The 17,127-nt window shown below is 39.5% G+C and overlaps 1 protein-coding gene across 1 annotated transcript; it reads left to right on the top strand.

Moving 5' to 3' along the window:
- The first annotated feature begins 3,778 nt into the window (after positions 1 to 3,778).
- Positions 3,779 to 13,534, top strand: LOC101786898 (starch synthase 3, chloroplastic/amyloplastic). Its single transcript, XM_022827580.1, has 16 exons — positions 3,779 to 3,874; positions 3,961 to 4,051; positions 4,796 to 7,216; positions 7,492 to 7,706; positions 8,214 to 8,484; positions 8,992 to 9,167; positions 9,285 to 9,392; positions 9,828 to 9,937; positions 10,921 to 11,023; positions 11,388 to 11,558; positions 11,731 to 11,859; positions 12,178 to 12,360; positions 12,473 to 12,604; positions 12,681 to 12,792; positions 12,901 to 13,024; positions 13,104 to 13,534. Exons 1-16 carry the CDS (start codon positions 3,779 to 3,781, stop codon positions 13,234 to 13,236), a joined length of 4,575 nt encoding a protein of 1,524 aa, XP_022683315.1. The 3' UTR covers positions 13,237 to 13,534.
- Positions 13,535 to 17,127: the final 3,593 nt, after the last annotated feature.

Raw genomic sequence — 17,127 nt, 5'->3', positions numbered from 1 at the left:
TCAATCGTCTCTCTCATCCTAATATCTCATCTAGCTGCAAGTATTTAGATGTTGTGGCAAGTAGTTGATTGATTTTTTACGATGACATATGTATATTTCCCAAAGATCCTATCTCGTTTCCAGATTCAGTAGAGGTTAATCGCGTACCCAAAATGAATGAATTAGGTAATGCTAACAATCCAAACAATAATTCAACGGATTTGCAAACCTTCTAATCAAAATACTAATGAACGATCGTGATCTCTGAGAAAGCCATGATTAGAAACCTTGATCCGTGGCACACATCGCTCTTCTTTTTTCTTTCCAGAAAACATGGCTGTGGAAATGAAAGAGCGCGGATGATAATCCTGAAATCTATTATCCAAGCTACGTTGGATAAATCGTTCTAAAGTCTAACTGATGATGTCACTTAGCGCCTAGGTTGCATCCATGATTGCATATGGAATGCCACACCTTGCCCCTAGTTCCTGATGCCCAAATAATCCTAGCTCTGCCTCTGCTTGCCGTGCATGAAGCTCAAACGACAAAGCCACTCCAACCACGGGTGTCCTCTGGAGTCCTTCACCACTCTGTTAATAACACAAGCACTTGGCATTTGGTAATGTCGTAATCTTTTTTCAAGAATACGCAGGAGAGCTGCGCACCTTTGTATTATGAAGAAGATTAATAAAGTTACAACACGGGTCTACCGAGCGCATGCACATGGTTTTATCAACAAACTGAGGATTACATTACAGTAAGACAACAACCAGTAAACAACCATAAAACAACCGACTAAGATAGTGGGCAGCAAACTAGAGGTGCTGCTGCTGCTGCCGAGAGCCCAGTTGCGGCTGCGGCAGTAAGACAACAACCGAAAACAACCATAAAACAACCAACTAAGATAGTGGGCAGCAAACTAGAGGTGCTCCTGCTGCTGCTGCCGAGAGCCCAGTTGCGGCTGCGGCCAATGAAGCAAAACTAAATACTTGGCACCTGCCGCACACCAAACAACAGCCTCGTCTCTGATGTCTTCAGCTAGCTGCGCTGGAGTTCTACTAGGAGCTCTAGCAAAGACTCTGTCGTTTCGTTGCTTCCATAGCCTCCAGGAGATCAACAGGAACGTTGAATCCATCCCTTTCCTCCTTGATCCGGGCAAGGCTCATCGTTTGTTCAGCCAGCATTCCATCAGGGAGGTTTCATTTTGGAGCACAGCATTCTGGATGTGCAACATTGATGTAACGATGTGCCAAACCTCCTGTGCGTATGGGCATAATGCAAGCAAATGAGCTGGTGTTTCTAGCTCCTGATCACAGAAAGTGCACTCTGTGTTCCCTTGCAAACCATGACGGTGCCTCCTCTCTGTCATCCACAATCTTTCCTTGATTGCCAGTCACATATAGAACTTGACTTTCAGTGGCGCCTAAGAACGCCATATCAGCTTGGCTGAAGCAAACTTTGTGGCGCCGAAGAAGAATGCACGGTAGGCCGATCTTGCGGAGTAAATGCCTGAAGCGTTCCATTTCCATGATACCCTGTCCTCTACCCCAGGATGTAATTGGACATTGGCGATAGCATGCCACAGGAGGACGTATTGGGTGAGGGTGGGGACTGTAGCCCGTCCGGCAAAATCAAGAATCCACTGTTTCTGGTGAAGCGCCTGGGCAACAGTTCTCGTTTTCCTTATATGTGACATGATTAACTTGCAAAGATCCGGTGCCAGGAAACAAGGTGAAGACTGGCCAAGCCAATTGTCTTGCCAAAACAACGCCAGGTTGCCGTCGCTTAGCTGTATCTGAATCGATGCTTGAAACATCTGATGGAGTACAGTGTCCTGAGCGAAATCAAGTGGCAAATGTTTCCAAGGCCGGTCGTAATCGTAATGACGAAAACTCAATACACATTAGGTTTTTCTTTTGTGCTTCAGATATCCACTTTAAACTGCTGTCACTGAGAAGAGAGAGCAGCGTTAACATGTGTATCAGCAACACACTACTAAAAACTCAATACACATAACAAAAATTAAGTCATAAATGTATTAATTAACTTGATATTTTTGAAGGGTGTCAACAATGTAATACTTGTATAAAAAACTGGAAAGAGCCTGGAACTTTGTTGACCTTTAACATTATTCTCCCCCTTAAGAAATAAAACTAATGGCCTAGGTTTTTCATGTGTTCTCTCGTCCAATATTTAGAATGTGCATGCTTATTTTTTTGAAGGATAAATCTGGAATGAACGAGTGCTTTTTTTTTATAATAGGAATGCCATTATCAATCATAGGTTAGGATCTATTGTTGGTCTTACCTTAAAAGAGGGAGTACTTTAAAAGAGCCCTAAAAATAAATGCCAACACATGGGAAAGAATTCTCAAAATATGCATTTTTTCATCTTAGGTGACCTGTATTGCTATACATGTTACCTCGGTAGATGGGACAACACAGAATGCCACAGCCACACAAGAATCCTCTTACTAGAACCATCGAGTAACCCCAAAATTTGGAAACAGCGCAAGATAATTGAACTCCATTATAAAATCGAGCATTGACCTTCCTCTAAGAAAAACGTGCGAAGGCACGGTCGTAAAAAAAGAAGCTTTGGCATTTGCCTTGCTGATTGCAGCACAAAAATATCAACTCCAGCATCTCCTTCTTCGGAACGCCCAATTTAGTAGATCTGGTAATACCATAAGCAGCCAAGCAAACAACTCGGCATTGAAACCCCCAACAGGGATGACCAACAACTCCCCTCCATTCACAAACAGAAGGAGCATATCTCCTATATGGAAGAGGGAATTTATTGGAACTTACCAAAGATTGCTCAAAGTATATCTAGGTGTGGCCATGATGACTGAAGAGGCCATGGCATGAGAAACTCCAAGGGCAGATCGATCCCCCTTGATGGGGTGAATGTTGCCAATGGGAGGACCACCAAGGATTGCAACGATATTGTGCAAATAGGATCAACAGCCACAGAAGTGGAGTCAAACCATACTTCAGGATACCTTCTCCTAGGCAAAAGCTTAAAGATTTATTTAGACGAAACCTACAACTACTAGAAGACCTAAAGAGAGGAGGGCTCACAGCTCCTTATCGCCATCGTGAGGTTGCTGAATCGGGAGAAAGAGTGGGTGCTGAGGGAAGTGGTGGATGGAGTGCTAGGGGTGGTCGTGCATCACCAGAGCCTTTAGGTAGCATCCTTGGCCATTAATTTGTACCTCTATGACACGGATACCAACAAATGCAGAATCCAAAGTAATTTTAGAAGTTAACAAATAGGTTTCTGCACTCAAGCATGGTGAAATTAAACATATAAAATATCAATTACTTGAAACTTGATTCCAATGAATATCTTAATTCAGTTAGTTCAAAAAGTCAGTTTAGGATTTACATTGTAAACTTGCAGTAAAGAAAACTGGCACAAATATATTTAAGGATCTGTATACTAAAATTTCTCTTACAAACTTAAGACACTCAGAGAGAGATATATATACCAAGTGGATTTGTTTTGCAAATTATTTACCTTACTAACCTTTGGACCCGCAAGATGACATCTTTGGTTTCATATACAACCACATTTCACAGCTACAAGGTGAGAAGAAAGGATCAAATTCAGTTCGATAAAAATGTGAGGGTGCGTTCTCTTCAGAGCTGCGTTGTGGTGTTCATCTGCAGTTTCCAAATCATTTTCAGTTCCTACTGTGTTAGAGATTGAGAGAGAGGGGAGCGAGACTAAGAAGCCAAGAGAGGCACGCCACTGGGCAGTGGTTCTTGTGGGGATTTGGAGATCCTTTTAAGCAATGGAGATTGCCCTCCGGCCCCAGAGCCTCCTTTGCTCCCGGAGCCACCAACCACTCGTTATCCAGCCAGCCTTTGAAGGCGGCGGCCCTGTTCAGGTATGGCTTTAATGCACGTTAAAAAAAGGATTGTGTGCCTGTTTTGCTATTTGATTCCTTGATATCTCTGTTTATTGATTTGGTAGCATTTGCTTCCAGTTTTGATTCTTTCATTTTGGGGACCATTTGGTTTTGGGATCAAGGTGGATATGGCATCATGGGGTTGTTTGATGGCAGGTCCTGTGGTTCATGGAAGGGTTTGATTGGCTCCATTTGGGGCATTGTTTCTCCTTCTAGCAATGCATATTAATGCTGTGTGAAAGCAATATGATTTACTATTCCCCTTTACTTTCTTTTTAATACAAAGATACACAGCTTTTATGCTTGTTCAATAAAAAAACTATTCCCCTTTTCGAAAGTGCTTATGAAATAAGAAAAGCTCCATTTGTTGTTGTTTTTCTGGTTCATTTATTTTTGTCTTTATGATTAGTTTGATTCAGGAAAGACTGCACTTAGATTACTTAAATCCTTGAACTGAATTTGTTAAATGCGAATACATAGTATGCAGCGGCACAATGGATTTGTGGGAAAATATGTATGTAGTATCCAACAGCATAAATAACCCAATTGTGAATTTATGAAATTAAGAATCACAGTATGATTTGTGGAGATAAACTTATTTAGTATGTATAGGGAATCTGACAAGTTGCCGTAATGTTCTGTTTGTAACTGCATTTGTATCTTGCTTAAGTGTTAGCTGAAAAGAGTATTCTTTTATATCTTGAGAAACATGTTAAGCTGCAGAACTTATTTTCGCTGTTGTTTTGAATTTTCAGTCTTTGTTGAGGACAAGTAGATGTACCAGAAGCAGGATTATTCGATGCACAGTAGCAAGTTCAGGTGTGGGAACTATATTGTTGAAAGCTTATTTTTCTGTCGGATGTTTTACCGACCTCATGTTTTCTTGTACTGCATATGCAGATTGCTCTAATAGGAAATCAAGGAGGCTGGTGTATCCTAAGATAAAAGTCAATGCTTTTAGAGGCTATGCTCCAAAAGTTACCATCCAATCGAGCACGGAGAAGAGCGAACACCATGATTGCAATGAAGAAACTATTGGTACATACAATGGACAGTTAAGTACTGATTTGGCAGAGTCAACAAATGGTAGAGATGCAGAAAATGCCAAAGAGGATCAGGCTCATAATGCTTCAAGCTGTTCAGCATTCAGGGAAACGGATGTGATAGAAGAAGTTGGGTTGGACTTGTTTAAGGCAGAATTTCCAGGAAATGCATTGATTAATATATCATTAGCTGAAGTGGAAGCACTGGATGAAGCTGAGGTCGAGGAGGATAAATTTGAGGTGGATTTCTCAGGAATTGCATTGAGCAGTGCTGCAGTTTGGGCACTGGATTCAAAGGATGAAGCTAAGGCTAAAGAAGACACATTTGTAGTAGATTTGTCAAGAGTTGCACCGTATTGTGCTGCAGCAGGGGAAGTGATAGATGAAGCTGAGGCTATGCAGGATACATTTGTTGTGTATTCATCAGGCAATGCTTCAAGCAGTGGAACATATGGGGATGTGGCTGAGGTGGCTGAACAGCTGGGTGATAAACAAAAGCAATTAACTTCTGGATTACCTGAACAAGACCTATGTATTGTTCAATTTTCTGAGCAAAACCATGCCATTGTTGGTTCCCCCAAGCAGGATGTTGGTTTATTGGAGCAAAAACAAGCAATTGTTGGCTCCTATGAACAAGATCAATCAATTGTTAGTTCGCATGAACAAGACCGATCTGCTGATGGTTCTCATAGTCAAGATGAATCAATTGTCGGTGCGCCTGAGCAAATCCGATCCATTTTTGGCTACCATAAATCAGATCAATCTATTGTTGGTTCCTATAGACAAGATAAATACACTGTTGGTTTGCCTGAGAATTTCAAATCCATTGTTGGCTACTATAAATCAGATGAATATGTTGTTGTTCCTCACAAACAAGATGAACCAATTGTTGGTGTGCCCGAACAAACCCAACCCGTTATTTCTCACAGGACACCAGATCGATCTATTGTTGGTTTTCCCAAACACCACCACTCAATTGTTCATATCCCTGAACAAAAACAATCCATAGTTGGTTTCCATATACAAGATTTGTCAATTGTTGACAGCTCCATGGAATCTCAAACAAAGCAACTGGCCGTTGTCCGGACTCATGATTCATTGCTAACGAAGAAAGTGGAAGCTAAGGATGGAGACTACACATCTCAAAAAACTGATGGGGATACGCTTAATGCAAAGTTTGATGTTGACAACTTGTTACAGAAATATAAGGAAGGTTTTACTGAAGAAGCAGCTGAGATGACAACTAGCACGAGAATTGATGAGGAACGTCTTGACATGATTGAAGAGAAGAAAGGCATAAGAGTGGATGAATGGATTGTTACCGAAGAAGGGATCTCAATGAGCGAGGCTGACTTTCTTCCTCTGCTTTGTGAAAAAGAGAGTTCATGGGTTGAAGATGAAGTGGAGATAACTGAGGATGAAGAACAGTATGAAGTTGATGAGATACCTATGTTTGCTGAACAAGATATCCAGGAGTTACCTCACCATGACGTGGACCAACAAGCACTACAGAGGATGCTTCAAGAACTTACCATAAAAAATTATTCACTGGGAAGCAAGCTTTTTGTTTTTCCAGAGGTATTGAAAGCTGATTCAACTATTGATCTCTATTTTAATCGTGATTTATCAACTTTAGCCAATGAGCATGACATACTCATTAAAGGAGCATTCAATGGGTGGAAGTGGAGGTTTTTCACTGAAAAATTGCACATGAGCGAACAGGGAGGGGACTGGTGGTGCTGCAAACTGTACATTCCCAAGCAGGCATATAGATTAGATTTTGTGTTCTTTAACGGCCGCACAGTATATGAAAATAATGGAAATAAGGATTTTATGATACAAATAAAAAGCACCATGGATGAACATTTGTTTGAGGATTTCTTGGTTGAAGATAAGAAAAGAGAACTTGAGAGATTGGCCATTGAAGAAGCTGAAAGGAGGAGACAAGCTGAAGAGCAGTGGCGAAGGGAGGAAGAAAGGGAAGCAGATGAAGCTGACAAGGTACAAACGAAGGTTGAGGTTGAGATAAAGAAGAAAAAATTGCACAATGTACTGGGTTTAGCCCGACCATCTATTGATAATTTGTGGTACATAGAGCCTGTCGTAACTAGACAAAGGGCTGCTGTCAGATTGTATTATAACAGAAGCTCGAGGCCACTTGTTCACAGTACTGAGATTTGGATGCATGGGGGCTACAACAATTGGATTGATGGACTCTCTTTTTCTGAAAGACTTGTTCATCTTGATGACAAAGATGGTGATTGGTGGTATGCAGATGGTATGGCATTTCACACTTATCTGAACTTGATATTTTGTAACATCTTAACATACTCTAATGTTAGCAGGGTAATATTAAAAATATAGCATTGCTTGCTGTATTTAATGAAAAAATGGTTTACTAACTTGAAACCACATAAGTTCTGCAGTCACTTACTGATGTTGGTTTCTTAAAGTACATGAGTGATGAGATGAAAGGCCTATCTTAGATTCTTTAAGTTTTCTATTTAACTCATTTAACTACAAAGATAATAACACCTGTCGTTTCATGTACAGTTGTCTTACCTGAAAGAACATTTGTGTTGGACTGGGTTTTTGCTGATGGGCCACCAGGGAATGCAAGGAATTATGACAACAATGCATGGCAGGATTTTCATGCTATCCTTTTAAATAACATGACCGAGGAAGAATATTGGGTGGAAGAAGAACAGCAGATCTATAGAAGGCTTCAACAAGAGAGGAGAGAAAGGAAGGATAGTATTAAAAGGAAGGTCAGTTGCAACATAACCTTTGTGCTTCTCATGTTCGGATTAGTACATGTTCCTGCTGGTCACTTGCTGTAGCTGGACCAATTCTATATCTAAAATCGTGTTACAACTTCATCAATGACCGAACTCTACCATAACTAGTCTTTTTTTTGAGGGCCCCATAACCAGTCATTTTGTGCAGATAACAGCTTTCATCTCTGCTTTATTTATTTATTTTTACACATTCACATATATGGTATAATAAACTCATCTTTACTGACCAGTCTTTGAAGAAATCACACTTGAATAGTCATAACTTGGAACTTGCAAGTTAATTGCTAACTGTTTAACCAGTAACTCGTGATGGCCCAACCAAGTACTAGCATTTCTTCAGAGCTTTGATTGTAGTGCTTTATGTTATCAAAGAAAAGGAGCAGTCCTTTCTGCACGATATACTGAATTCCTGATATTTTAATGACAGATATAGTGAGGAGTCTTTTAGTTGACTTTTGCTTCCTTTTTCTAATACAGGCTGAGAGAACTGCAAAAATGAAAGATGAGATGAAGAAAAAGACTACGAAAATGTTTCTGCTTTCTCAAAAACACATTGTTTATACTGAACCACTTGAAATACGTGCTGGAACCACTGTTGATGTGCTTTACAATCCTTCTAATACAGTGCTAACTGGAAAGCTGGAGGTTTGGTTTCGATGTTCCTTTAACCGTTGGATGCATCCAGGTGGTGTGTTGACGCCTCAGAAGATGGTAAAAGTAGAAAATGGCTCACACTTAAAAGCAACAGGTTCGAGCTCCTCATTTTTATGCCATTAGTATAGCTCAGAGCTACTAGAGCACTGGTCAAGTAGGTTAAGTACTTGTAGCATATTTGTCCTGTAGATTCTGTTTCATGTATTGATAGCATATTGTGTTTACTTATGAATCCTGAACAAAACGATGACATGACTCAATTTTTTAGAGCTAGGAGATTTAATGCCATAAGGGATGGCTTGTAAGCTGTTTACTTGAGTTTATGGAAAGAAGAGTTCAAACTGCTACTTGTCCCTAGGACACTACACAGTCAAAAATTCGAAAAATGTGGCAACTTTTCTTCCAGATTAGGTCAAATTCATGTTGAATCCTGTCTGCTTCTGTGTATCATATTTTTGGAACATTGTTTTCATATCCATGCAGGGGGATATTAGTGCTCCTTGAGCTCCCTTGTAATTATTTAATGTAGCACAGAGATGCATAAAGCTCTTTCTTTTCCCCTTATTTTTCTTATTTCTGAAGTAGAGTGCTTCTTCTCCAGTTAACGTGCCACGAGATGCCTATATGATGGATTTTGTTTTCTCGGAGTTTGAAGAAGGTGGAATTTATGACAACAGGAATGGGTTGGACTATCATATTCCTGTTTTTGGTTCGACTGCAAAGGAACCTCCTATCCATATAGTCCACATTGCTGTTGAGATGGCTCCCATTGCAAAGGTAATCCATATTTCTAAGTTAAATTCCTGTGATTAGCAACACATGAGATGCATCACCTTTTTTGCTTTTATTGTTGTGTTCCATTAATAGTGTGCTGTCTAACCAATGCTATCATAGGTTGGAGGCCTTGCTGATGTTGTTACTAGTCTTTCACGTGCTGTCCAAGATTTAGGACACAATGTTGAGGTTATTCTTCCAAAGCATGATTGCTTGAATCTAAGCAATGTAAGTTAAAACTGGCTACTGCATCCCTTGCTGCTTCTCTCTTGTGACATGTGTAGTGGCTTTGTAGCAAGAACTGAATTTGACATCTCTATGCTAAAAGCATCTAAGTCTACTGTGTTACTCTATATGCATGTGCTTCCTCATAGTTCAGCCACTCATTCCTCGTATAGTTGGCTAGCTTGTGTTAATTATGCATAGTGCCTTGGAATTGTCAATTTACAGCTTAATATGTAAAGTAGAATTCCTTGTTTTTATTTGTATTAGTCTGCAAACACATTTTGACTCCTTTGTTTAGTATTGAGTTATATGCAAGAATGATGGAGGTAAACAGTTCACACATCTTACCATGTGACAGGAAAAAACTAAGAAGACAGAAACAGGTATATGATAAGTTTTATATCTCTTATCAATTAATATGCATCTATTTCAATGCAGGTGAAGAATTTACATATGCATCAAAGTTTTTCTTTTGGTGGTTCTGAAATAAAAGTATGGTGTGGACTAGTAGAAGACCTCTGTGTTTACTTCTTAGAACCTCAAAATGGGTATGTAGCAGCTACTGTTATAAACACCTTAGTGACAATCTTTCACAAAGCTCAGTGCTGGAGCCTAATTAATTCTTGTTTGTAAGCAGCAAACAATTCTAGTGCTGGAGCCTAATTGATTCTTGTTTGTAAGCAATGTAGAATTTCTAAGCGTGTTTCATTAAATTTAGCTGTTCTTTAATTACCATCAACATGGGGATTTGAAACACTTTGTGTTTAATAATTAATTCTAGTGCAGTAATAAACACTGTGTGAGATCGTTACGATAATAATATGTGATGTAATCTCTTTTGGAGTAGAAAAGTTTCTAATGATTAACAAATCTATTTTTGTAAATTTTTGCGACTTATATCATTAAAAAGAGTATATATATGCTACTTGGTTGGAATTTTATTGGTCGCCACAGCTAAATGATTGTAGGGAAGTATATGTGAAATTGGCAGTTCCATGGTCTCCTTTGGGGTTGACAATTTTTCGGCAAAATTAGGAAATGAAAAACAACAAACAATGACTCAATCACTTTGTATACTAAATTGTAAATGCTTCGATAATTAAAAAATGTTAAGGTGATTACTGTTATTCAAAAGCATTTATAGGTTAGAGGCATTGGGATATCTGGGAAGGTTCTTCACTTGTCTGTTGGTTAGAGTTTCAGAAGTTGGTACCACTCCATTTCTGTTTTTTCTTTGGTGATATTTAGTGTCCGATTTGAGGTGATCAAGTCACTGAGATAGTTCTGTTTAATTTCAGTTTTGCTTCTAATGTTTGGAAGCAAAACTCAGTAATCCTCTGGCGCCTTATCTTTTTTGAGACGTTTGAATTTATATTCTATATTTTAACTTTTGTCCTATAATCTAAATACTGTGATTTTTGTCTTATGTGTATATCAGTTTAATGATCTATTGTCTCATTTGGTTCAGTGTCTGGTGACATTATCTTATGAGAGGTTTCAAAAGATAATAATTTGGCATTTATTTTTTCAGGTTATTTGGAGTTGGATGTGTGTACGGAAGGAATGATGACCTTCGATTTGGGTTCTTCTGTCATTCTGCTCTTGAGTTTCTCCTCCAGAGTGGATCTTCTCCGGTACGTGTTATTTACAAATTACAACAGCAGGGCTATATTGTTTCCTCATGTGTTGCCTTCTACTATTTGTCTTTGTTATTTTTGTACCTTCTTACTATTTGGCACACCTTTCTTAAAAAAGAAACTATTTGGCACACTGCAGTTCATTACGTTCAAAAACTTGTATATGTCCCTCTGTTTTCTGTTCCTTCACTATCTTAGTTTGCTTTTTCATTTTTTTGAAGCGACCGGCAGTATAGTTTGCTCTTTCATTGGCCTTTCATTTTAAAATCTTTTACCTTTCTGTATCCTGACTTTCAAGCAGTTGCCTTATTTGTTTACTTCTTTTAAATTCTCATTAAAGCTGTTGACATTTCCTCTACAGCATATACTACATTGCCATGATTGGTCAAGTGCTCCTGTTGCCTGGCTATACAAGGAACACTATGCACAATCCAGTTTGACAAATGCACGGGTTGTATTTACCATCCATAATCTTGAATTTGGAGCACATTATATTGGCAAAGCAATGAGATATTGTGATAAAGCCACAACTGTGAGTGATACACTTCTTTGAAATGTATTTTTTTAAACTCGTGAGTGATACACACTTGTACGTTTTAATTTTGGGTTTTACATACATGTGTCACTGACGTCAATTATCTTGTGCTTCTGTATAAATATATTCTGTTGATGTTTATCTATTCACATGTTTCTATTCTTTGCAGGTCTCTAATACATATTCAAGGGAAGTGTCAGGTCACGGTGCCATCGCTCCTCATCTTGGAAAATTCCATGGCATTCTCAACGGGATTGATCCAGATATCTGGGATCCGTACAATGACAACTTTATCCCGGTACACTTTGTCCGTACACATTTTGCATTTACTGTAAACTATTTATTCCATCTCTATTGCTTGAACTTAGTAATAAACTGAAACCAAGAGCTCTGTTAGTACACATTTGCTTATTTTACAAATGACCGATTTTTGCTTATATGGCCACTTATGTACACTCTCAAGTTGAATAATCATTTAAAGTAATGTCCATGTGACAATTTTCTTATTAATCTGCATCTCTTTCCATGCTTTGGCTGTTACCGATTGTTCAAAAATACTAATGCATACCAGTGGCAAACAATTTCCTGTTTAAATGTTTATTTCAATCAATTTCAGGTCCATTACACTTCTGAGAATGTCGTTGAAGGCAAGAGTGCTGCAAAGAAGGCCCTGCAGCAGAAGCTTGGGTTACAACAAAATGATGTGCCTATTGTTGGAATCGTCACTCGCTTGACAGCCCAGAAAGGAATCCACCTCATCAAGCATGCAATTCAACGAACACTTGAATGGAACGGACAGGTCCCTGCCTTGAATTGCAGATAAACCTTAGAACATTTCCTGTAACACAGTTCTTTCTGTAATTGTTTCTGCCTGTCATCTTAAAATTGAAAATGACACGTTTGCTTTCCAGGTAGTTTTGCTCGGTTCGGCCCCAGACCCTCGAATCCAAGGTGATTTTGTCAACTTTGCGAATACTCTCCATGGCGTAAACTATGGCCGAGTGAGACTCTGTTTAACCTACGATGAGCCTCTTTCACATCTGGTGAGCTGACAACCCACATGAAAACCGCTCATCAGAGCACCTTTCAAATCATGTCTAATAATTTCCGTGGCTACAGATATATGCTGGCTCTGATTTCATTTTGGTTCCATCTATATTTGAGCCTTGTGGGTTAACTCAGCTGGTCGCCATGCGGTATGGAGCTATCCCTATTGTTCGGAAAACTGGAGGTATATGTGCCGAACCTCTTAAACGTTAATTCTCCGTTGCGATCAAACTGCGCTGCACTGTGCAGTGGATTGAAGTGAACACATGACCTGATCTTTCGTGTTTCTCAGGGCTATACGACACTGTCTTTGACGTGGATAGTGACAAGGAACGGGCCTGGGCACGAGGCCTTGAGCCGAACGGGTTCAGCTTTGACGGAGCTGACAGCCGTGGTGTTGACTATGCCCTTAACAGGTAAGCACAATCTCACAGAGCCTGGTTCACTGAACTCCGAAATTGTCACTCATCTTGCCTCCCAATATTACATCTTCAGGGCGATCTCTGCTTGGTTCGATGCTCGGAGCTGGTTCCACTCCCTCTGCAAGAGAGTCATGGAGCAGGACTGGTCCTGGAACCGGCCTGCCCTGGACTACATCGAGCTCTACCATTCAGCGTCCAAATTGTGATAACCTAACCAATGGGCGCTTGTTGTCGGGTGCAACACCATTAAAGTTTATTGCAGGCTCCTGGACTGGGCATTGCTGTACAGAACCCAGCCCCCACCAACCCCAAGTACCCCCACCCACCCAAGAGAGGCCGACATTTTCGAAGTTCAGTTATGCATAGTTTGTTTCAGAATAATGATCCTTTGAGCATGTATGTTTGTTTCCTATGTTGTGGAATTCTAGTCTTCAGTTCCGCCGCAAGCGAATTAGCATAGATTGTCATGGCAACTCCACTTCCTACGCCTCCTGCGTGGCAGCCTGTCAGAAGCATGTCTCATAACAATCTTTGTCGCGTTGTAATATTTCTAAACGTTTTTCCTTCTTAATACAAAGATGTGCGCAGCTCTCCTGCGTATTCATGAAAAATAACAATGGAAGGTGTAATTCCTGCATGAATTCTAGAGGATTAGTATGCAAATGGTGCCTTTCAAATGTACATATTATATTATGTAAGTAGATCAATGTGTTTTGTGTTCTAATGGTTGATAGAGAGGCATGCTGTTCCTTGTTACAGTTACATATAAGTTGGTCAGGTGGGCTGGTCCGCAAACCTGCATAACCCACTTTTATATCCTTGCAGGGGCGGACCGCTCCGTCGCTTCCACACCTGCAAGAGTAGGTGTATGCATGGGCATGAGCAGTATGTGTTCCACAGTTTTGCTTGCATGTAGCTAGGTTCGATAACTGGGCCTTAGGCTTTGCCTGGCTCGGTTGAAGTACCGCCATTGTATCCTTGAGTGTAAAATATTGGCTAAATTGTGAAAAATGTCATTGTCAGGGGGTCATGGACAATAGCAGGTGGGCCAGGTTCGAGAGGAACCAAAACCTGAACTAATCCGTGATACATAGACGTACAGGACTCGGCATCAACAAATCGTGAACCCAGAAACTGCTGATGACGTCATAGGCTCAGTCATGTTTAATTTCTTATATATGCATGGCATCAGGAATTCAAGAAAGAAACTTTTCATGTCATGGATGGGAACCAACCCAGAATCGGTGGCCAAGCTTATCAGTTAGCAGTGTAGCTTGTCAGATTAACACTCTGTTTAGCTAATGCTTGACTGAGTGAAAATTCCTTGGAGGCGTCTTTGTGGTGACCAGTGTTCAAAATTTCATCTGAAATTTTGCGAATTTCATGAAATTTCGGTCTTTTCAATGGTGACCAAAATCACTGTTTGCTCGAAATTTCATTCTCTTCGTTGAAAGATTCATTTTTTAGTCCAAATTTCAGCCAAAATTTTGCGAAATTCGGTGTTTTCATCGGGACTGAAGAAATTCGAAAAACTAAATCCTGGTGATGACGACCATTGGTACCTCCAAGTAAAAACTAGCTCATCTCGTTTCTACTGGACGGCAGTGGCAACATTGAATCTTCCTACATGTAGGGGTCACTTAAATTTGGAGGTTACCTCTAGGAGAGCATATTGGCTACAACTTTGCGTTGTTGTAGCGTGAGGACACAAGGGACCTGATGCCGTGTGTGTGGCAAGCAAAAGAATTAGATTGTCATTAAGAATGGACAAAAAACAATAAACATTGTTTATGATTATTTCCTTTTGTCTATGCGTATTTTTCCTTTTTATTTATGATCAGCTTAGATAGAAACCTTTTGTAAGAACTTGGCTATGTGTGGTTGCAGAGATTGGCTATTTTTTTCCATTTTCTAAAAAAAGCTAGATGTCATATATTTAAAAATAGAGGAAATAAATACTAGGTGCTAGATGGGCAGCCAGTTTTCCATTTGATAAAAAATGTGATATTGAATAGGGAAATTAGGTAGAGTGAGATGTTTAGTTGGGTCGTTTGACCAAGCTGGCTTGTTGCGGTGCGAGTTGTTGTGTGGAAGATGTAGTTGGTCAGGCGTGGTATCGAAGTTGTGGGGTTTGTCCCAATTTGTGTGGTTTTGGGTCTGATCCACTTAAAAAACTGGATCGATCCTTAACTTTATTTTCTCCTCCTAATAAAAATCACGGTAAAGTTTTTGTCGTCCTTTTAAAAAAATAGATAAATTAGGTATAATAAAAAAGGTATTGATCATAGCTCATCTTCCTTCATCTCCAATATGTCTCACTTTTCATAGATATATCAAGCTTTAAGTCACTCTAGGAGGAAAAATTCCTAGAAAAAGTTCCTATGTGCCACTGTGCCAGGCACCACAATTTTGAACGAGATACGTGAGAATGAATTTTACCTAAATACTAATCTTCCTCCAGAATTTCTCAATTTTGCATATTCCATCACACCTGACCTCACATCGGATTAAGGAGCATACGAAGAACGCTTTTCTTTGAGGGACCTATTAAGAGAATGTTGCGAGAAACATTTCCAAGATTACTTGATCATTAAATTACTCTAGACTGTTGAGATAGGAAACAATTTCAATATCTCATACTCCCTCCATTCCATATTGTAGATCATTTTAGTCTTTTCTAGATATATAGATTTTATTATATATCTAGACATAACCTATATATAAGCGCACAGCAAAACGACCAAATAATTTGAAATGAGGGGAGTAATTTATAATATGAGAAATGGAATCAAACGCCATTAATCTTGTTGAGCAGCACTAAAGTCGTATCTCCAGCTCAAGGGTGCAATGATATACAAACGGCTACATTATTGTCCTTCGTGCACATCTTGTAACCTCAACAGATAATTTAAATACATCAAAACCTTCACTTCAATAATTGGGACAAAAAGTATTATTTCCAAACAAAATAATTGGGACAAAAAGTTACGTTGGGGGGAAAATAGATTATATGTAAGTTGACATGTGTAGATGTAGGGAAAGAAATTAACATGTGTGGATCTAGGCATCGAAACACTGCCCTCCACTAGAAAAATTGTGACAAAAAAATTATGTAAATAGAAAAACTTAACATGCACGTGTAGATCTAGAGAGAAAAAAACAAATATTCTTCTCTCTCCTCTGTGGTTCTAGGAAATTTTCCATTCATGATTTAGGCTAAAAACTTGAAATTGAGCCAAAATGATCGGAGAATCTTATGCTCCTTCTCGAGTAATCTTACTTCATCCAAAAGGCTGGACCAAATATTGAGATCCAAATGGCTAAGCCGCACTGTGGATCTAGCTATGGTAGAAAAGTACCCTAATGCATGGAGCCTAAATATATGGAATAAATATCATAATAGATATAGCATTTGCATGGGCTTACCTCTTATAGCTACCAACTCCAAAGAAATTAAGAGCAAAAAAATCATCCTTCAATTTTATATTTTTGGGAATTGCAGCAGCACCTCTCCCTTTTTTCACTATACTGTGTCGGCTTTGGGAGGAAGAAGCCAAGGACGGGGTTTTATACAGTTTTTGTAGGGGCAGTACGGCTGTGAACTACACCTATAAATGGCCTTCTAGGTGCGGATCATGGGGTGAACTGCTTAAAGCGGACAGAAATATTAGCCACCGTAAGTGTCGACCGACTGCGTGTCGCCATATCTTTTAGACGGGTGGAAATCCTCGTCCCGTCGTTCGCGCCTAAAATCTTTTTTATAGTGATCTACGCCATCATTGATTTGAGAAATGCCATTGCAGCTTTAAGTGCAAGGATTGCAAAAGATATTTTTTCCTTTTTCTATATCATTAAAGAACTTTGTTTCTCAAGCATGCAGAGTTATATATGTATGTTTGCATTAATAAGAGAGAAGAAATGGCCAAATACACATGCTTGAAAGGACACATGTACACTGACAAGCACATCTTTGTATTCGTATAAGAGGGAAGAATGGCCCAAACACAACACACACGTGTGTGTGCGTGCGCACATATCTTTGTGTTATAAAAGAGGTGAATGACCCAAACACACGTATCCAAAAGAACGGAACGGAC

Source organism: Setaria italica, chromosome VI, assembly GCF_000263155.2.
Source record: "Setaria italica strain Yugu1 chromosome VI, Setaria_italica_v2.0, whole genome shotgun sequence".
Lineage (NCBI taxonomy): Eukaryota > Viridiplantae > Streptophyta > Magnoliopsida > Poales > Poaceae > Setaria > Setaria italica.
Note: the sequence above shows the minus strand (reverse complement) of the source record. Positions and strands in the feature narration are given on the sequence as shown.